At 45.1% G+C, this 22,229-nt stretch overlaps 1 protein-coding gene across 1 annotated transcript in view; it reads right to left on the bottom strand.

Annotated features, from left to right (window-relative positions):
* The window catches only part of LOC142592648 (multidrug resistance protein mrp-7-like), a 226,056-nt gene that overhangs the window by 119,585 nt on the left and 84,242 nt on the right, over positions 1-22,229 (bottom strand). Inside the window, exons 6-9 of the mRNA XM_075704207.1 lie at positions 21,682-21,752; positions 19,561-19,677; positions 18,289-18,420; positions 4,362-4,524 (exon numbers count right to left, since the gene is read on the bottom strand). Of these exons, the coding sequence (XP_075560322.1) occupies positions 4,362-4,524; positions 18,289-18,420; positions 19,561-19,677; positions 21,682-21,752 (483 nt within the window). The remainder of the gene's footprint in view (positions 1-4,361; positions 4,525-18,288; positions 18,421-19,560; positions 19,678-21,681; positions 21,753-22,229) is intronic.

The raw sequence follows: 22,229 nt of genomic DNA, 5'->3' as shown, positions 1-22,229 counted from the left end.
TATGATTGTGGCTAGTACCATCTCCAACCAGTCTACTTTGCCGGTTGGCATTTCATGCTAACATCTACACTCGATTACGAAAGCGCCAGCAATTTTTCTCTAAATCTGTTTCGTTCTAAACTAGATGCTAATTAAGGATCATAATGGTATTATTTTAACTATTACAATCGCACAATCGTAAACATACTGTAAAAGAAAGGTATTTTACATTTAAGTTAGAAGAGTTGGCAGGCATTCATGTCCTAACAAGGCAGAAATTTCCATCGTCAAGCTGGTGTTTTTCCTGACGCAAACGCTTTCTGTCGTCATATTGTAGATCGCTTTGATTTCGACCCGATCACATTGAAGAATGTAATCTTGAGGCTGTACTAAATAAGTAAAGAACTAAAACCAGATGTGATGCAAGAAAGGACACCTTTGCTATGACCAACATTATTTTGTGCAGCTGTCAAATTCAATATTAGGGCGACCATGGCGAAGATCACGTGTCTCAATGGGGGTTACGTGAAGAAAAATTTGATATATCGCCGATTATGATTGATCGAGAACCCTGTTCTTGCATATCTCTCTCAATATCAAAAAAGTAATTGATAATTACAGTGGTTGCGGCAACAAAGGCACGCGCTGAATAATATCTTTTATATATTCAGATTTGTCATGCGCCCCGTGCACCATTTATGTTCTCAATACTGCTACAGCTTCTACCACAAAACGCCGCCAAAGTTGTATTGTTTGGCTTGGACTACTGCACTTAATTTGCTAATACTGCCAAGAATAACGGAGCTCGCGAAGAAAGTAGAAGTTTCACCCGGAAGGCGAACCATTGATTGCAACAGGAAGTTATTAGACAGCTGTAGAAGTAAAGTTAGTAGTTATATCAGCTGCATAAACTCACGCAAACATTTGTGTCCTAACCAAACTAATAAACACGTTGCTAGTCGCATACAGGCAAGCACGAACCCATCCTCTTCGATGACCGCGTACGTTGCTGTCAGATTGCTGGGGCAATGAAGGGCGGCAGCAACGGTGAGTGAATTCCCCTTCGGGCTGCCTTTCGCTTTAACGCGAACTAGGCGCCCGTGAACACAGTGCATGCGAAGCTATTACCTATCTCGGGCTGCCAAGCCTTTAAACCCACCACAGATTACCTCCAAGGTAGGGCGCTCGCGGCTGCATTCTGTCGTCGAAGGTGCAGTAAAAGATAAGATGCGCACTAACCTGGTCCTTTCCCCAACCACCCGCTCCTAGCCCGAGCACCTATCTTCCCGCACCCTCCCTTTCATGTGTGAGAAGACGCGCCGCATCAAGCCACCATCCTTCTCGGCTCACCTTCGCCATTCTTCGCACCTATAGTATGCGGCGCGTGGTCGCGATGTTATCGCACTTGGACTTGATATGAAACATCATGGCGACGGCAGCGGCAAAATTTGCCTGGAATGTCTATATAACTGATAAGGCAATAAAAAAAACAGAGGGTAAGAAATCCATGGTTGAAAACGTGAGTGGTAGCATTCTTGACCTCTTAGGGAAATTTCTGCTGAAGGTTACTGCTCAGGCGTAGATGCTACTGAATTCAGGAAAACAATTAACAGTTTGTAAAATAGTTCCTGCAAAACCTGAAAACCTAGAAAGATGAGTTGAAAGCGAAAAAGAAAGCTCTAAAAAACCAACAGTGGCGTGATTACAAAATTCGAGCAATAGTCGTGACTAAACAACGCCGATGTCAAAGGCATTTCGTGCACATGAGGGCAAGACTGTGTGATGGCCACATAAACTTTTGGCGACAAAATTGCTTGACCAGTAAAGGTAACTAACCGAAGTGTTGTTCTGCGTGATCCCATAAAAGTATAAAATGAAAACAGCGTGGCTCGCTTGTGCTTGTGAACGAAGCAGGCTGAGTTAGGGGCGACAGCGAGGAAACTAAGGCATTGACTGGGTGATATCGTCACTTCGAGAATAAGAGAGAAGCCTGTCTTTATGAACAAACATTTGACACCTTCTGTCTGAAATTCGTCTCTAAAGAAAAAGAGATCTCTGTAGGCAGACAGCCTTCAAACTTAGGCTGATAGCCGAGTCTATCGCAGCGTAACTGAGTCGGACTTAATCGATAATGTACCTGTAAGTCAACCTCGTGCCTGTCAGTTAAGCAAAGCTCGCAGTTTCTTCTTGTGTTACAGCTAGCCAGTTTAATGGAACTTCTTACACGTCATCGAAAATCTGTGTACATTTAGCTTTCAACTTCCCGTTTTCAATCATTGAAATCTCTCAAACTTCGTTGAGTGATCATGATTGCATTTTATGTTTTTCCATCATGTTGTTGAATATTTCAATTGACCGTTGAGGAACAGTGGCGACGCAGCAACCTATCTTCTATTGTATCAAATGGACAATTCAAATGAACAGCCTTGTGCTCAATGTAAATAATTGTCAACATGTTTGGATAGAAATAAACATTGACTGACTCAATATAGACAATAAAAGCCTAATAATTGACTGGCTATATCATTCGCGTTCTCCGTCAACAATATAGTGTTGTGCTGCTATTCATAATGTTGTGGGAAACTGAATCAAATATGTAATATTTATAGGTGACATAAATAATGACCTGGTGACAGATCGCCTTTTAATGCTTTACACTTTTCTGATTTTTAAGAGCTTCGGATATGAATGCTTTTATACAATGTGATAACAACACCATCGCTACATTATTTGGTCTCCAACAATCAAATTTCTTACATCCACCATATGTAGGCGTTCCAATGACTGAAAAAAAAACAATCACTGTACAACCTTGGTAAGTTGTCGCTTTACTAATGATTTCTCAATAAATTATGTACTCTTAAATTATAATAGCGAAAGAATGAACTTTCTCAAGGAATGTATAATCCTGATTGGTGCCACGTTATAGACAAACAGAGGATGCACGAAGAAAAATTTGCCCTTTTTTCCTCTATTCCTTAAACTGCTTTCATCGCTGAATTTTCAGGACAGACGTGCGCGTTCTTTGCCTCCTCCTGAAGTTTCATAAAGGCACCGTTATGTTCAACATGTGGTGATATTTAACAAGTAGTGCTAACTGGGAACAGCCGCTTGATGCACTGGCATGGTACTTGAGTACGGGGCAAACTTGATGTATAGTAGTATTCTAACTCCGCTCGGTATAATTGCCTTGATCTGTTTTTGTGACGTTCGAGCTGCTCGCGTTGCAAGCAACTTTGTGGCAACTGTGTTCTCGTGCTTTAACGAGAAAGACCTTAGCAGAACTATCGCCGGCATGCATTGGCAAAGCTAGATTCGTCCGCGTCTACCCCCGTCCTCATCGTCAGAACTATCACCCTGAATATATGTTTCAGTGCCGAAAAAGAGGCCCTGCAACTGAAGTTCACGATGCAGCGAAACTTATACCCCTGTATCCGATGATGATGGAATAAAATCTACTTTAGATAGTGGCATAGTAAACAGTTTCTCAAATACATTGTGCAAATGATATTGAAGTCGTGTTTTATTTTATGTGTATGAGTAGTCGCTTTGTTAAGTGCGTTTAGTTCCGAGACAATTGTACCCACTCAGAACCAAAATAGATTTATTATGAAGCAGAAAGCCATTGGCAATAGAAACGTGCTGTGACAATGAATACTTTGCTTCTTAGAGCAGAATTCAAGAAGCACGATTCGTTTTGGGCAAAGCCCAAAAGCCCAGCAATACCTTTATTAGAAACGACGCGGCGTGCAATTTCAATATTTCAATTATAATCTACAAGCAGCACCGATACGCAGAGGTCCCATCTTAATCACACTCGAACCGGCCATATATCTATCTTTCGAGGTGGGGTGCAGTCACTGAGGAAATTGATGCTTGGTATTCATCTGATTCCCATTCATCAGCCCTAAACTGAAGCGAAGGGGTACTGCGTTTATGACATAAATTTACTAAACTTATTACCCACATGTATATGAAAAAAAAAACGGATATGAATGAAGAACATTCAGGGCTCAGCGAAACAACCTTGTAACAGGTTACTACTGATATGTTGAGCACGCACTGCTCATCGCCTCCTCAGGACAACCGATAATAAGTTAGAAGCATCCAATATTCGAAGTTCCTGGACAATATGCGCAACAAGCTTTCGGAACTGTATACTGTATAACGATATCGCATTAGTATATTGGGTGGAAAAACAGACTTTGAATTATGTCAAAAGCAGCGTTTGGTACTAGTCGCAGTAGTCATATTGCAAAACAGAAGACATAGAAAATAAAGGAAGCAAAAGCGGACAGAATGACCACAGTAGCGTAGGATGTCTGTTCTACATTTGAAAAAGAATGAAGACGCAGACAGGAAAGAAACAGTGTTGCGGTCACCTTGTTAAAAATGGCCCCTTGAATCATGGCTCGCATGCGGCAGCCAAACACGATGACTATGTCCATGTGGTAGACCGAGACAAGGTATTCCGCCGCGCTGACCGCCACAAACAGGATGGCCGCCGCTATCATGTCTCCCCGGGTGGAGCTGGCCATCAGCAGCCTGCACAGCGGAGACCAAGGACCTGTACTTGTGCGAGAATGCGCTGGACACAAATCGGATCCCTGGAACTTGTGCAGAAAGGGATGCCATAAAATAGAGAGCATGCGGGTAGAATTATGCGCACAGTATTTCCCTTAGTAGGTATTCCGCCAATGATTACAGTCTAAATTTAATGTTAAGGTTGGCAGGGTACTTTTATGGTAACGAAGGCAAGTGTTACAGATAATCGGGTCCCAAAGTGTGTAGGATCGATAGCCTAACAAGTGACTATGTTGCTGCGGTAACGTACACAAAGTTGTATAGCATTCCTAATAGGATTATCCAATTGACATTTAACCATTCATTATAGCTCTCATAGAAATAATTTTTAAATCTTCTGGCGGTGCTTCGCAGAATAGATGATCTCCTCTACAAGCATGCACATATGCGCAGCCGACATCCTGATGGGCACGGGAACGTGGCTTACTGACGACATATGCACCGGTGAACTTGGTTTACCGCTATTGTTCTCTGTTCTTCGTTAAGATAGGGCCGGTATTCACGAGGAGGCGTGATAATAGCTAAAGGATCTGTACCATCCCTCTGTATTTGCTGTAGACACGTCTTTAGAAATGTTACTTGTGACTGTTTGTATAGGACTTGTAAACTTCGCCGTAGGTGCACGCTACCGCCCACAAGATAGTCGCACGGAATTAGCCGACTATTTGAATGGCACAATAAAAATAACATCAGCACAGTACACTAGATCCCTTGTTATTGTAGTGGAAGACTTCAATTGCTGAGCGTGTGACATGTAGGATGCGACTATTAACACCAAAATAAATTGAAGCGAATGGCTCAAGTTCCTTCCGCCTCTTGAACTTCAACAGATTACGCAAGCCGTTCATAAAATTAGAGATAACAATCACGTGTTGCATCCCATTTTTACGAATGAATCTGATCTTGCAAACACGCTTGTCATTGAGGAAATCAGTGACCACACAACTGCTCACTGTTCGTTATCCGTGTCCTGTACCGAGGTGAAAAATATGTGAACACCCAAGCAACTGTAGGCAAAATAAACAGCATACTTTGTAGCTTCTTAGAGGACTTTAATAACTCTAAGGATCGCACGTTCAATTCAAGCAGGCGCGCCTTCCGCGATGAAAATACAGAAATGGAATATTGCTGCATCTCTATATTTAATATTAGTTCTCTAGCAAATAAAGTTTGGCTCAGAAATAATAGCAAGACGAGCATTACCGAAGGAAGTCACAGGCCTGCGCCGTACACGCAGTGCAGTCACAGCGTAAGCTGGAGGAGCGGCTCCGTAGGAGCTCCATTTTTGGCAGCGCGCACCAGACGGTCTTTGCAGCGAGGTCTCACGGCGAGCTTGCTCTCTGCACAGCGGTCTGCTGAGCCCGACGTTGCGTGGTTCTAGCCGCGCTTAGCTCTGCGATTCACCTTTTCTGCAGCGGATTATGCTCCTCAGCAGCGGATCATGCGCCTCTCACATTGTGTGACAAATGGCAAGGTGGTATGATAATGAGGAAGGAGATGATGATGATGGGGATGATGAGGATTTATTGGAATCCTCTACTAAACGGGGCGGTGACATTCACCTAGCCTTCTTGATTTAATCAGGTATGCTGCAAATGCTTTCTGCGGTGGCAAACAGTCACCTAGCCTGCTTGAAGTATGCCACACATGCCTTTCATTTTAGCACTGTACTATGCACGTCATTAGTAATCTTTTCCTTTATAGACACTTCTCTATTTACCTTGTACCACTCACTACCTATGCTGGATGGGTGGATGAATGGATGGATGCTACAGCCTCCTCTTCGAAATAGGGTGGTGGATTGCTCTACCAAGCTCTTGTTCTTATGTTGCCTAATGTTCTACCTATATTTTTAGAAAACACACAAACACAAAGAATCCTGATCCTCAAACTCCTGGAACCATTACTGGCAACCCTATTTATGTACGCCTCAGTTGTTTGTGGTCTCCATACTTTTCTGCTACCAAGGGCGCTATAACGTAAAACCATATTCCCAACTTTTGTATTCCAATTCTGCAATCAGCCATCCGTGATAGGTCAAAAGCATTTTGGACCACCCCCCTTCACCTGTCTGTCACGCGTCGTCACGAAAACCGCGATAGGTTCCCGTAGGATATGATGTTGCACACTCATTATCCATGATTTCACTGAACAATAGAAAAATAGTTATTTCTGATTCGACGCCTTTTCGCCATTAGCCCTCGGCCATTGGTCAGAAAAGCCTAAACTGGCAGCAAGGGTACCTAGACCTTGCGGCAACTATTAGGCAAATTGTTCGCGAAGAACTTGAAAGACACACCAAAGGGGCGGATGTCGACCAGCTTGGGTGGGCTCCCAACCAACCTCAAGAACATGCATCTGCTGTGTCCGCATTGTCTGCCATGCCACGCGTTGCAGAGTGTCGAGTAGATCAGCTGCGACAGCACCGACGTACCTTTCCCGACGACGTGACGCACGATCAACGAACTCGTCGAGCTACCACCACGAATCGGAATTCGGAAGATCGCATTTATTATTCGCAGCGTCCCAGGATTGACCCCGAGGTTTACAACGTCGGTCGCGCATCGCCTGTGTGTTACAGCTGTGGCGCCTCGGGACACATTGCTCGTTTTTGTCGCCGACGCCGACAGACAAGATGTGGCCCACCACCAACTTGGCCTACTTTTGAACGTGACAGTTATGACGACCGTTGGCTGACAGACCCTGATAGTGCAAACACCACAGGCGCGCCACCCCGGAATACCTTCCGTCAATATAGTAGAAGGAGTGGCTCGCCAGCTTCAGACCGTAGCCTGACGCCCCCAACCAGTCGCCAACGCCGTTCACCGTCACCACGGCGACGTGCTGCGTCACCACCACCGTCGGAAAACTAGCCGGCGCGACCGATGGAGGTAAGGTCGCCGGACAGTCTGCGTCTCTGCGAAATACTCCTCTGCCTATTATGATGGTGAAGAACAAAGTGCGTGTGTTAATTGATAGTATACCTGCAACAGCATTAGTGGATACTGGTGCTACCGTTTCCGTCATGAGTGTGACATTCAAAGAGAGGCTGGGTCGGAAAGTTATGTTCCCGTGGAATGGTGGTGTGACGTTTCGTGGTGTCAGTGGAGAGTGCCTAGTTCCCCTTGGTATTTGTGTTGCAAGTGTTTTGTTCGGAGGAGAAGATCTTATAACAGAATTTCTCGTACTACCGCGGTGCACTCACGACGTGATTCTCGGGATTGACTTTCTTCAGGATTGTGGTGCATCCGTTAACTGTGGCACAGGCGAAATTACTCTGAATAGCGCGCTTCTCGCCACCCTTGCCGACACATCCTTACCAGTGAAAAACTATTGTGTTGTTTCGAAAGATTTGCTGGTACCGCCTTGGTCGCTGTCACGTATTCCTGTCAACTTCGCTGCTGCCGACCTTTCATCGTTTGACGCGCAAGTCCAGCCCCTTCCGTCGAGCTGCGCCAAGAAAGATGTACTCGTACCACGCTCTGTCGTGAGAGTAGTGAATGGCGTCTCAAATTTGTGGGCTTTCAATTGTTCTTGCGTCCCTGCTGTTCTTCCGCGTGATATGAAGCTCGCTGAATTTGACGAGATTACTTACAGCTCCATTACAGTTCTAAGCGAGGAGGAGCAGTCTCGTACTAGCGATCCTCACCAAAGCACTTCTGAAGAGCAGATCCTATGGATGATCAACAAGGCGCTGCCCTCACATGAGCGCCACGTTCTCGCAGAAGTTTTGTGGGCACATCTTTCTGTATTCGATTTCGCACAAGGCGACAAGCAGGCTTCACTCCCTCGTTCTCGTGCTCGCCACAGAATTGACACCGGATCTGCGCATCCCATTCGGCAAAAGCCTTACCGCGTTTCTGCAACAGAGAGGACAGTTATTGCTGAACAGGTGAAAGACATGCTGCGGAAAAGTGTTGTTCAAGAGTCCTCTAGTCCGTGGGCAGCACCAGTAATCTTAGTAAAGAAGAAGGATGGATCGTGGCGGTTTTGCGTTGATTACAGGAAACTGAATGCAGTCACCAAAAAGGATGTGTATCCACTTCCTCGAATTGATGATGTCATCGATTGTTTACATTCCGCTGCCTACTTTTCATCACTGGATTTGCGATCAGGGTATTGGCAGATACCCATGCACCCAGACGATAAGGAGAAAACGGCCTTCGTGACACCAGATGGTCTTTATGAATTTAACGTTATGCCGTTCGGCCTTTGTAACGCACCAGCAACATTCGAACGATTCATGGATACTATCCTCCGAGGACTTAAATGGGAAATTTGTTTGTGCTACCTCGATGATGTGGTGATTTTTGGCAGCACATTGAGTGAGCATAACAGCCGTCTCAGTCTTGTTCTGGATTGTGTCAAACAAGCCGGCTTGATCCTAAATTCCAAGAAATGTCGTTTCGGGGAAACGGAGACGTTAGTACTTGGGCATCTGGTCGACAAAAACGGTGTGAGGCCAGATCCACGGAAGATTGAGGCAGTCAGCTCCTTCGAAGCACCGAAGTCAGTGCGGGAGTTGAGGAGTTTCTTGGGCCTGTGCTCGTATTTTCGGCGCTTCATCCCAAGGTTCGCTGACGTGGTGTACCCCCTAACATGTCTTCTCCAAAAAGCCGTCCCCTTCAACTGGACATCGGCTTGCGACGACGCGTTCCGCCAGCTCAAATTTCTACTAACATCAGGGCCCGTATTGCGTCACTTCGATGCATCCGCACCTACGGAAGTGCACGCTGATGCCAGTGGCATCGGCATCGGTGCCGTACTAGTGCAACGTCATGACGGAGCTGAACACGTTGTGGCTTATGCTAGTCGCTCTTTGACTAAGGCGGAACGCAATTACACTGTGACCGAGCAAGAATGCTTGGCAGCTGTTTTCGCTGTCCACAAATTTCGGCCCTATATCTACGGACGCCCGTTCACTATCGTTACTGACCACCACGCGTTATGCTGGTTGGTGAATCTCCGTGACCCGAGTGGACGACTGGCACGTTGGGCTCTTCGACTGCAGGAGTACGACTTCGTTATTTCCTACAAGTCCGGGCGTCGCCACGCAGATGCGGACTGTCTCTCCCGCCTTCCTCTGACGACGACGGAGTGTGATGCAGACAATTTTGATAACTGTTTTGCTCCCATTTCTTCTACATTCCCAGACTCGACGACTTTCAAAGCAGAGCAGGAAAATGATATTAGTTTGGAACCTCTATTTGTAGCCGCATCGCGTCCTGGAGCCACTGGCCGATTTTGTGTCCACGACGGCCTGCTTTACAAGACCAATTATTCAGCTAAAGGCGCACGCTTCCTTCTGGTGGTGCCGCAGAGTCTGCGAACGGACATACTAAGAGCCATGCACGACGATGTGACCTCTGGCCATCTAGGATTCATCAGAACTTTGAACCGGACACAGGAGCGTTTTTACTGGCCCAAAATGCGGGACACAGTCAAGCACTACGTCGCCAGTTGCGACCAATGTCAACGCTACAAACGCCCTACGACCGCTCCGCCAGGTCTTCTCCAACCTCTGCCGCCGCCTCGCCTGCCATTTGAACAAGTGGGTATCGATCTTCTGGGCCCATTTCCCCGATCATCTAACGACAACCGATGGGTGATCGTATGTGTCGACCATCTGACCCGTTACGCGGAAACGGCGGCCGTACCATCTTCAACAGCTGTGTCCGTTGCAACGTTTTTGCTTCGATTCATTATTCTTCGACATGGTCCCCCCCGTGTCATTATTAGCGATCGCGGTCGTCAGTTTGTTGCGGACGCCGTAGAAGAACTGCTTCGTCTCTGCAGTTCACAGTTCCGTCATTCAACGCCTTATCACCCTCAGACAAATGGGCTTGTAGAACGTACGAACAGAACTCTAACTAACATGCTGGCCATGTACGTATCTTCCGATCACAAGGACTGGGATGACGTACTCCCCTTCATCACCTATGCTTATAATACTGCAAAGCATGAGACGACCGATTACAGTCCTTTTTATCTCCTTTACGCACGTTCACCGCTAAGCTGCATTGACACTATACTACCGTTTGACTTTCACAGCGAGTACTCTGTTGCCAAGACGCTTTGTCTTGCCGAAGAAGCCCGGCGTATCGCTCGCCTTCGTACTGTGGCATCGCAACACCGATCGAAAGAGCGCTATGACAGCCGACACCAGTCTGTCTCGTACGCTAAAGGAGACTTTGTGTGGTTGTGGACTCCGGAACGTAAACGTGGCTTATGCGAAAAGTTTTTACCCCAGTACACGGGCCCATTCGTCATTGTAGATCGCTTGAGTGACTTGACGTACGTGGTGGCACGCTTGACGTCCGCTGGTCGTCGGTCTAGCCAGACCCAGTTAGTACATGTTGCCCGTCTTAAGCGGTTTCACCCTGCGCTTTCCGAGTGATTTGGACTTGCCCAGCGGGCTTCGTCTGGCAACCGGGGACTGCTACGGCATGAGCCGGGCGAGCAGAAGAGGAAGAAGACGTTAGCGTGTGCAGCCTCGGGACGCCATCTTGACTTCACCATCAATCTCGTCCCTTAAATAAAGCCAGTTTCACATTAACCGTAACAATATCTTCATATTGTAACAAAAAATGCCCATGATTGCCATAGCTTTACCGCAGCAAGCACATGGTTCTTTGTCTTTGGTGTACCTCATTTTATAACTACGCCCTCTAAGGCATTCTGATCTTGCTTGAAAAAAGAAGAGCTTCCAATTGAATTATCATATACTGTTTCTTGCCTAATTTAGTTCTTTCCTTTGAGATAGTTGCTCATAGTAGATTTCTTTTTCCATTGTCGCCACCGATGAGATTGTCTCAGCCTCTCTCACTTTGCGTTTGACGTTCTTTATTGCCATGTTGCTGACCATACCGGTCGCATACTTGCTGGTGAGCTTCCTAGTTCTTTTCCTCCACTTTGAGTCAATGTTTTGCCTGTGCAAATACCTATACTCTCGCAACCCATTTATTTTCTTCCATAGTGATCAGTAGTTCTTAAAATTAATTTTACTCTGAACTTCCCTCACTCCAAACTTCTCCAGCCAATACAACTTTATATAGCAGAATCTGTGTGTTCCTTGCATTTTGTCTTTGTTTCCTTGCGCTGGCCCTTCAAGACGTTCACCCTAATAGCGCCTAGTGAGCGGCGTCCCACAGACGTTTGGTTGCCATCGAGTTCTGATTGTACACATGCCATTATACAAGCAACTGCGACATGGCGTGCTGCATGGTGTAATAATATGCAACTGCAGTACAAAGTGTGCACGTATCGACGCTACACGGTGCGCATCTCGCATCGCGTGACACGCGATACGATGCCATGCTAATGAAGAAGATGATGATAATGGCGATAATGAGTATTTAATGAGATAATGGGCATCCCCTTCGAAATGAGGTGGTGACAATCAGCAAGCCTGATTGAGTTAATGAGGTATGCTGCACATTCTTACCATTAAATTAAATTTTACACATCTCCATAACTTTCTTTTTCTTCATGAAGACTTCTACCTTGTACCGCTACCTATCCAACTGCTACATGACGCGCCACCTGGTGTAATCACATTCAACAGCAATGCAAAGTGTGCACGTATCGCTGCTACGAGGTGCGCATGTCACCGCGTGACAAGTGGCAGGATACTATGCTAATGAAGAAGATGCTGATAATGATTTATTAGCATCCTCTTTGAAACGGGGCAGTGACTAGCACCAAGCTTGCTTGATTTAATGATGTATGTCATACATGTTTTTTGTTATAGCATCTTTGTATACATCTCCTTAATCTTCTTCTACCTCAAACCTTCTCTATCTATTTTGTACGACTACCTAAGTAAGTTATACATGACGTGCCACATGGTGTTATAATATGCAACTGCCATTCAAAGTGTGCACGTATCGACGCTACGCGGCGCGCCTCTCACATCGCGTGAAAAGTAGCACGACACGAACCTAATAATAATAATGATGATAATAATAATAATAATTCATTGGCGTCACCTTTGAAACGGGGCACTGACATAATCACCTAGCCAGCCTGTGTAATTAGGTATACTATACATGTTTCTTTTTACATTATGACATTTTTGTATAGATCTGCTTAAGCTTATTCTCCTTTCTCAAACCTTCTCTATCTAGAGTGCACCGCTACGCATGCAGCTGCTAGATGGCGTGCCACCTGGTGTGATAATATTCAACTGCAATGCAAAGTCTACACGTATCGACGCTACGCGCCGCGGATGTTGCAAAGCGTGTCTCCTCGGGCGCTAGAGCGCCTTTAGAGGCATGTTTCCGCTGAAAGCTAGCGATCGAACGTCACTAAATATAGCACTTGTAGATAACTTTTCCTTGAACCTATGTATCGAAAGCCACATTTGTCTCTATTCAGTAATGCTGTCGCTTGCAGTGTCCGTAAAAAGGGTATAACGCCAGCAGCGAAAACGTTTCTTCTTAAGCGGCACACTTACACGCTGCCAGTTCAAAGATGGCTTCATGCAAAAGAATTATATGTACACAGGAGTGCAAATTATAGACTTTGCAATTAACCCGAGACAACAGAACATTATTTTATTCTTTGTCGTGTCGCCTTTTATTTTTGGGACATTTTACAAGAAAAACTATCAAGAAAGAACTTCCTTTCATCGTACAGTATCCGCTTCCTTCCTTTCAAGAAGACGATCAGTAATACACCATATCACCTCTTGGTGTTATCAGGACTTGATCACGAAGAGGCTGCATGGTGGAGAAATATGCCGAGCCACCTCACTTCACAAGGTACGTCTTTCGAGAAGAAGTTGGTCAAGTCTGTAGTGTGCTTGGACCCTTTAATACCGTTGCTGAATGCATTTCGCATGAACTTTCATCGGACTGCTTAGCATATGTGCATTTATTTTTCATTTGCGTCTAAATGCAACGTAAATCCTTTTCGCATGAAAGTACTCATAATTCCATGTAAGAAAAATAAAAAGCGCTGGCATGCCTCACTGGTAGAGTACCTGACTTCCGTGCATCGGGCCGGGGTTTGATCCCGGCGGAAACTGGGTATCTTTTTGTCGCATTCCCGGCGATATCTGCGACGGACACTGGCGGTGGATAACATCGCCAACCGAAAGGGCTATGGGAATGAGCCCATAACATGTTATGCTGTAAAAGGTATTCCGGATAGCCACACGTACTGAAGTGACGGTTCATTGGTAAAGATATAAAACATTCACTGTTTTATTTCGCACAGAGGTTACAGATTCCCAACGTCCGTACTTGGCTTGCTTGCCCTTTTGCAGATCGAAATGAATGAAGGAGTTATGACGTTTAACGTGCCAGCACCGCGATTTCATTGCGCGGCACGCCGTAGTGGGGGACTCCTGACAAATTTTGACCACCAGGGGATTTTCAACGTGCCCCGAATGCGCGAGCCATGGGCTTTCTTGCATTTCGCCCCCGTCGAGATGTGGCTTCAGGGGCCAGGATTTCAACCCGCGACCTCGTGCTTAGTAGCGCCACACCATAGCCGCTCAGCCACCGCAGCGGGTCTTCTAAATAGGTTAAGCACTGATGCTTGAAAACTTTGGCGCCTTCTCACCGCAAAGTAAAATCGTGCTTCACCGTTGCTCACGAGAGATGATGATAGCTGAATGCGCACAAGTATTCAATCAGCGCATCTCTTCTGTGTTTACTGTTAACACACGTAAAAAATTAATGTAGAAACTTTGCTGGGAGTTGTCTAAGTATGCGTAAGCATTGTGCCACTTGCTGATCTCCATGCAGTCCAGTGTCATTATCAATGTTATGAAGTTTGATCCGACCAGCAAAATCCTTATCAACCCTTATCTGTTGTTATCAAGCTTATCGGACACTATCCGTACCTTATTAACCATATTGCAATCGATCCAATCTTACCAATCCTTATCTGTCCTGATCAACCATATCTGGTATGATCCAAAAAAAATTTCAGTTGAGTGATCCTGTTTATTTGCATACTTCCTCCTGTTCTCATTGTAACTGTGTTCCAGTAAAATATGCGCATTCGGTCAAATATCTTGGCCTGATCTTCGACAGTGATCTCTCTTGGAACTCGCACCTTTCTTTCGTTTGTCAAAGACTTCGTGCTGTATCTTGTGTCCTGTATAATATTAGATATTTTATGCCTTTTTCTGTCCGTAAATGTGTTACACACGCTCTAGCCTATAGTGTACTCAGATACGGAATCACTGTTTATGGTCACTGCACTGTTCGCTGGCAGCGCAGGGTGAATTCGCTTCTGCGTTTACTTTTAAAAAATATTGCCTACGACCTGCCCATCGGTAATAACATTGATATTTTCAGAAGATTAAAGTTTCAAAATTTTAACGCTTTATTAACAGAAACTATTGCGCTTAAACATTTTTGGTGCAGTCAGTTCACCATTCCATATGTTCCTGCACGTGATTTAAGACCAAAATACCGTTACTGCATTCCTCGCTCCTCAACCCGGTACGGAAAGCGCACACGTCAATACTATGTACCTGCCTGTTTCAATATTATGCCACCTAGTGTATTCCGCATGAGAACAAAATACACCCTGAAAAAAATTTTGCGGTACGTCTCTGCGTTGCTTCCTACCCCGTAATTATTTAATCGAGTGTTACTATCTTAATTCCATATTGTTCTCATCCCTTTTGATGTTGTAATAGTTATGTCTCCATATCTGTCTCTCTGAGTTGTTAAATTTTCTTTTTTTTGTTTGCTTGTCGAGTTTGTTGCAATATCTCTATTCTTTGTTTTGCTAATATTCGCTGTCTGCCAGGCGCTGCCACTCAAGCCCTTGGTGAGGCTTTGGTAGGCCTGATTTTTGTGTATGAGAATTGATACGAATAAAAGTACTATCTATCTATCTGTCTATCTATCTATCCAACCTTTATCAACTTTTATCGGTCCTTCAACGTTATCAGACTTGATCGTACCCTTAACAACGTTTATCGGTGCTTATTAACCTTATGAGAGTTTCTCCGTCCATTAGAAGTCCTTATCGCTCTTTTGCATCCTATCCATCCGCGTCGAACCGTTATCAACAGTGATAAGACTCATCTCAGCCCTCATCACTCCTAATCATGCTCACTGATCACCACTAACGTTTTTTTCTTATGAACATATTAATTTATTTATAGTGATTTGTCTCACGTAAAGGACATGATTTCTCGTTGGGTAAGCATATATATGCGTCAACATTTTAAAGCTGCAGAAATTCTGACAATTATCTACTAATAAGTTAGCATCGGTTGGCTCGGTTGGGAGTTCGTTATTGCTTCGTTTTGCTTGCTTGCTTTTCTTATAGCTTATGCGTGTCTACCTTGTCCTTTCGGGTGGCAAATAATGGTTAGGCTTTAGTAGGCAATTGTGGGATTTTGTCGCCGCATCCAACTTCTTCAATGCAATCGAACCAATTGAGCCGGAATGCCGGGCACGAGCGCGCCTAGACGGAGCTGAGCTGTCGAAAGGAAACACCAGCTGCCGCAGTTGAGCGTGAGGCGTTGCGTGATGGCAGAGTGCATTGCCCCAACGCCATGTCATCCTCGCAAACCTGTGTCAAGTGCGCGTACTTTGTCCATGCAAGCTCTCCCTGCGTTCTGACTGCGCCTCGGTAAGGTCGAATGAAAACGTGCCAAGTGTCTCAACGCGTTCGCTTGCCCACGAGGAGCTCAAAACTCAGCAAACTGGCTTTTATAGCGCGGCAGTGTGATGCGCAAAGTGGTGACAGTCAGCGCATCTCCGCTTAGAAACAAGAAATTTCTGTCTGACACATGCGTCTCTATAGTCGACTAATACGCATCTCTAAAGCATGCAGACGGGACAACAAGATAGCGCCTTATATTCAATAGTTTCATTGCAACTCTAAGTTGAACACATAGGTCATTGCAAGTTGCCAAGTAAGGACGTCTGCTGAACGCGCGAAGGGTCGCCAAGCAAGCGTATAAATCAAAGCTTTCCCTGCTGCCCCCACATTGATTCGAGCTCGCATTGTTGCCGCAATGTGTAGTTGGGAGGTGGTGGCCCGAACCCCAATGCTATGCCGCAGCATGTGCACTTAATTGTTTCTGCAACGTTAGACGCTCTGCAGGGAGTCGGAGAGCAGCGGTGAATGTGCGCATATTTCGAAAGCGCCAGCAATGTTGTCGCGGAGGAGGATGACTTTGAGCGAATCGCACATAAACTCTCCAGAAGCTGGCCATGGTCGTGGTAACACCCTCATTCCTTCATAGTGAAATAGTTTAGCGCCAGAAAAACCTGTGATGCCTGTTGGCTTTCTTCCTCTCATGATATACAAGAACTGCTGCAGGTCTAATTTCTTCATTCTCGGTAATTTTTCCCCCTCGTGAAGTGGACCATGCTGGATTGTCCTCGCAGCAACACGTGGGTGCGCGGCTGGCTGGCTTGGTGTTCTGGCCTATGCTCCCAGCGTACAGTTTCCTGAGACCCCTTGTGCAATATACTGCACATTAATTTCAATTCTTTTACCAATTTTACTCGGAAGCAATTACATAAATATTTAATATCGCATAGAAGTTCGAAGCATGGGGAACTGTGTATAAGTAGTTTTGTCATGTTCCTGCAGCGACCATCTTCTACTGTGCTCGACGGCAACGTGGACGTAAACGCTAGAACCCATGTTGTGCAACTTAAAATTTCGCCAATTTTACCGACACCGAAGAGTATCAGAGCGTGCCAAATTGCACACCCGGGCCAACTCTGTAGACGTCAGTAAGGTGGACATTTCTGCGAGCATGAAACGCACGCAGGATGTAGCACACGCACTGATGTGGGCGAGAATATAGGACTGTGCCGCCTGTTCCCTACGTTTTGAGGCCACTACTCGTGTAGCCGGGCCCTTCGTGAGACTGTGTAATATGCCCTTGTGGAAATTTCTTCTCAGACTATCTAAGTATGGTGAGAAAAGCACGTTAACGCCAGCACACTATCTTTTAAACTAGCTTGCTAGAGGAAGCTGGCATCTGAACTTTACTTATCGTCTTTAGTGCGATCTTGTAAACTAAACGAAGACCGAACACTTGATGTCCTTTGGGAGTCACTCCAGTGGAAGGAACAACGCTAAATGCATTTACCAATTTTTGAGCGTTGTCGCACTAAATACTCTTTTTTTTCTATTTATAGTAGAGCTCTGGAATTCCCCATCCGAGCGACGTTCTTTGTTCACAATCGGTGAATTCATTTATGCCGGCACTTTAATCGCAATTTGAGTTGTCAGAATGACGAACATATTCGTGTGGCATTGGGTTGCACTGAGTTATAATTTTATCGATGTCGCACTTTCTGTGCCCTGACGTGTTGCACACACGTTAGGGTATGTTCGTTCTTTTTGTATGTTCTGCGGTCCAATTCTGCACACGTTTACGTTCCACTGGATGCACATGTTTACTTTGACATTGGCTACCTTTAATCCTTACGTGGCCTTCAAGTCGTACATTTTGGCATTTTCTATTGAGCGCCCCGCATCCTCTGTATGACAAAGTGCTATGGCAGAATTAGGTATGTTATCCCATGTGCGAGCTTTACAGCGCTTTGCAAGTATTGATAAGTAAATGAGAGAAATTCTGTGTAGAACTTGCGGTGATTTTCAGTAGCGACGGAAAATTATAGATTGCCACGGACCTCGATATTGCGCGGTAATCACCGTGGCCGCGACCGCGATCAGCTGAATATACAAGTTAATGGATGAAATTAACGACACAAAATCAAGACTCACTCAAGTGCTGGAACCCTGGCGAAGAGGCAACCGTAGTAGGCCAAGGTGCAGACGGTGACTCGAACCACATCCACCCAGAGGACGCTGATCATGGACTTGATGAAGACGCGACGACGGATGACGTCCTTCTTTCTGCGGCGTCATCGGGGAAGAACTCTATGATGAGCCACGAGGCATTTTCTGTGCCTCAGCATCAAAGGTTTTCTATAAGCTTATAGGCTTACGCTAAGCTGAATGGTGTTCGGGAGCATATTTCAAGAAATTTTGGTAGTAGTTTAGTTATATACATCTACATAGTGCAACTGACTGTGGTCTGCTCTGGTCCACCGTGAGTCGCACCTTCCTCCTTGAAAAGACGGCACGTGTGTCGAGTGAGCTCCTGAATGACACTTCGTAAGTTGGTGAATGCGGTTTAAAGTCATGGATCCGGGACCTCAAAGAGGTCCCATGTAATTATAACGCATTTACCTCGAAGTTTCCTGCAAATCGCCACTGCACTTCTTTTGGCCATTAACGAATTACATCTTGAGAGCAATGGGAGAGATATGCTGCAACGAGTGTAACAGAGTGTGACGTTTTGCGCAGTTTTGGCGCGTACCCGAAAGAGGCTGTTTCTACTAGGCAGAAAGGCATTCTTATAGCTTACGTCACCGATGTGCTAGGTATATGAAATTTTAACTTGCCGTAGGCGATTTAGCTGAAAGCAAGTTGCTTACTTCAAAATATCCATTTCTTTCATTTCATAATATCGGTGTAACATTGCAAACATTTCCTGTGCTTCTCGGGTAAATTTTCGGCGGTATATCGCGCATTACGCATTCACACGGGTATTTGAAACTTATAATTGGAAAGTATGACTAAGATTTTCTTGCACCTGTGTCCATAGATTGAATAAGTCTATTACTAAAATTTTAAGAGAATGTTACCTTTCCTGTGGTAATGAAAGCGCATTAAGTTTACAGCTATGGAAGCTGCGAAGAAACCTAACTACAAACATCAAAAATAGCTTTCTTGCGTACAATGTTATTTACCAGAATAAAAGGTTCGTCATGCTTTCAATACAGGCTTGTAAATATGTTTTATCTTGTTTACAATAAATGTTCATACTGGGGTGTGTAGAAACTATAAGCTACTTAAAAGAGCAAGGATACAAAATTTTCACCTACCTTTTCGTTTTGTTACATATCTACTGACTTTCAAATCGAACTACGACGCTTCAGTTGCGGGCGATAAATCACCGGCTATGGTAGCTTTAAATGCGATCGAGCTTACCCACGCGTGATGCAGGTGTTGAGGTACGTCACCAAATCCTTGCACCTCATTCCACGCCTGAGCTCTGGAAATGCGGAGTCCATGTCTTTGCTTCCACGGAGTTGCTCTCGAAAAAGGCTGCATTTTAAGTTGCACGAAACATAGTTGAGGTAATGACCTGGTTGAATGTTTTGAAAGCGACGCATTTAAGAATTTTCGTTCCCTACCGTTTTTGTTTTGCTCACCTGTTTTTATTCAAGAAATTGCAATGTGTGCAGCGATTGCTTCATTGCCAGGTGACAATATCTTGAGCTAGTGATTACTGCCCTAGCGTACTAGAAGCCACCGCAGAGACAGAAACCGCAAGCACGTAGTCACCGTCCTCAAAAAGTTTCCATTATTTGTACTCTGCTGTAACATCGAAAGAAAACTTTCCCTTTATCCAATTATTGTTTCTTTTATAGCGAAGCTGTGAGCCTTTCGTTGGCCCGCATTTTTCGTGTCCGCGTCCGAGGGAAAGAATGTGGGCCGAGGATCCCGGAGGTAGCGATATACCGGGGCGACCCGCGGCAGAAGTGAAACAGGCTTGAAGCACTCAGCAAAGTGAAACGAAAAGTGCGCACATTCTTTGGAATCTGGCACACAGCATACAGAACATCATTCGTTTCAATCAAAAACAAGCGGAAAACAAGCATCTGAACCACATAACTGACGATAAGGCGCTTCTGATAACAATACGAAACACGTAGCGCGCCCTGTATACGTTTCCCGGTAAAGATCGCTGTTGTGCAACCTGCCGCGGCGACGGCAGTTTGCGATGTGGGCAGTGATGTCACTAGCCTTTCGTATGCAAAAGAACCAGGCTACAAACTGACTTCATTGTTGTTGCAGCACTGCTATGTGTAGGCAGCGCATAGTTAGGACTTCCCAGGTGCGGTGTAAATAAGAGTAGCGCAAAGAAAATAAGAAAGGGAAATACGACTAGCGGATGCATGTTGTAAAAATTACCATTACTCCCATTACTACATTACTTTAAACTGCCGTTACTACCGTTACTCTGAAGCACCGACACATTGCATACGCCCCTCAGGAGCTGTAGTGGTGGATTTCAACAGCTTCTCAGGATATCCACTTTCACAGGGCCGTGATGACGAGTCTTTCTTTCTAAACAAACGCTTGTATACAGAATGCCACTATTTCGGCTAAATCCAACGTGATTCAGCCACATGTGGATGACTTCCATAATTCACTTCTCTTTGACACCTCTTTATCATGTTATTTAAAATCCCCACAACGACTGGCATTCAGGACCGGCACTTTGTTTCTTTACAGTGTTTTGATTAAACTCCGTGGGAAGTAACTTTGCACCTCATAGTATATTAAATTATAAAGTATGCTTAAATATAATTTTTGGTATGTTCTCTGTTTCATTGCTTCATTGGCAGGTGACAATATCTTGAGCTAGTGATTACTGCCCCAGCGTACTAGAAGCCACCACAGAGACAGAAACCGAAAGCACGCAGTCACCGTCACCACTAGCGAGGGCCCATGGGTTCTGTTTAGGTGGTTATGTAGTTTCGTGCACTATGCGATACAAAAGCTAAACAGCCTGTCGAACCAGCGGATCATGCCTAGGTACCCTAGCAGAGCGCAGGACTTCATGTTTGAGTAACAAGAACCATTTCACGCCAATAGGAAATGAGACCAAGAAAGTGAAAAATATGCTGCTTTTATAGAAATGTAACATTAATAATAAAATGAAAATGGAAGAAAATACAACTGGTCACCAAAGGGAGACGAGCCCATACCATCGACATGACATGCGGAGTATCTACCAGCTGCGCTACAGTGGTGGTTGTTCTATCGTCCACTTTCTTGGGGACTTGTGCATGTGCAAAACTTTGCCCTGGCAGTGTTATTCAGCTCCGCTAGCTGCCATGGCGCTGAATGAAAACACTTTCAGACCGCTGGTGCCACATGGTAGGGTGATGGCTTCGACTAAATCCTGCGGCAAGTTGCCTTTGCTTTCTCTTGCATTTCTCATGCCCTTTTACAATTATGCCTTTCGGTTATAAAAGTCTCAATTTTTTTCTCAATCCTTCCATTCACGGGCGATTAGCTTCAAAAGTAAGCAACACTTACGGGAACAACGCAGCCACAATAATCTTTCCAAAGGGCGACATGTCATCTTCGTTCTTCGGGCCTGGCGGTATCTGAAAGCAGTTTGCGTTGTAATAAAGGACATTTGCAATTTTCTTTATTTACTGCTTACTTGCTGTAGATGGCGAATGCGCTCTGGGATGCGCCTTATATCGGATCGAAACAGCAAGCTGGGCGAGTTCGTAAGTTAACATCTTCGTAAGTTAACGCGAAACAGCCGACGCACAAGGATTCACAGCCTTCGTGCTCCGCGAATCCGTGTTCGTCGTCCGCACTGAGCTGCTCGTTTACGAAGATACGCTTTATATACCGTAGATACGTACTATACCGTGGACACATCACCATATTGTAACGTCGTAGTGAATGGGAAAAATCAGATGGTATCAGAACTAGGACTCACAAATCTAGCTGTTAATTCGGCAAGCTTGTGCCCAACAAATTAAGTAACATTCGGAGCTCAACGATAGGGGTCCCGGCACAATATTCTTCCGTGAAAAAACTTATCCGGTGGTCAAGAACTTCGGCTATTT

Source organism: Dermacentor variabilis, chromosome 9 (assembly GCF_050947875.1).
Source record: "Dermacentor variabilis isolate Ectoservices chromosome 9, ASM5094787v1, whole genome shotgun sequence".
Taxonomy (NCBI): domain Eukaryota; kingdom Metazoa; phylum Arthropoda; class Arachnida; order Ixodida; family Ixodidae; genus Dermacentor; species Dermacentor variabilis.
The sequence above is the reverse complement of the archived record's forward strand: the minus strand, read 5'-3'. Positions and strand labels throughout refer to the sequence as shown.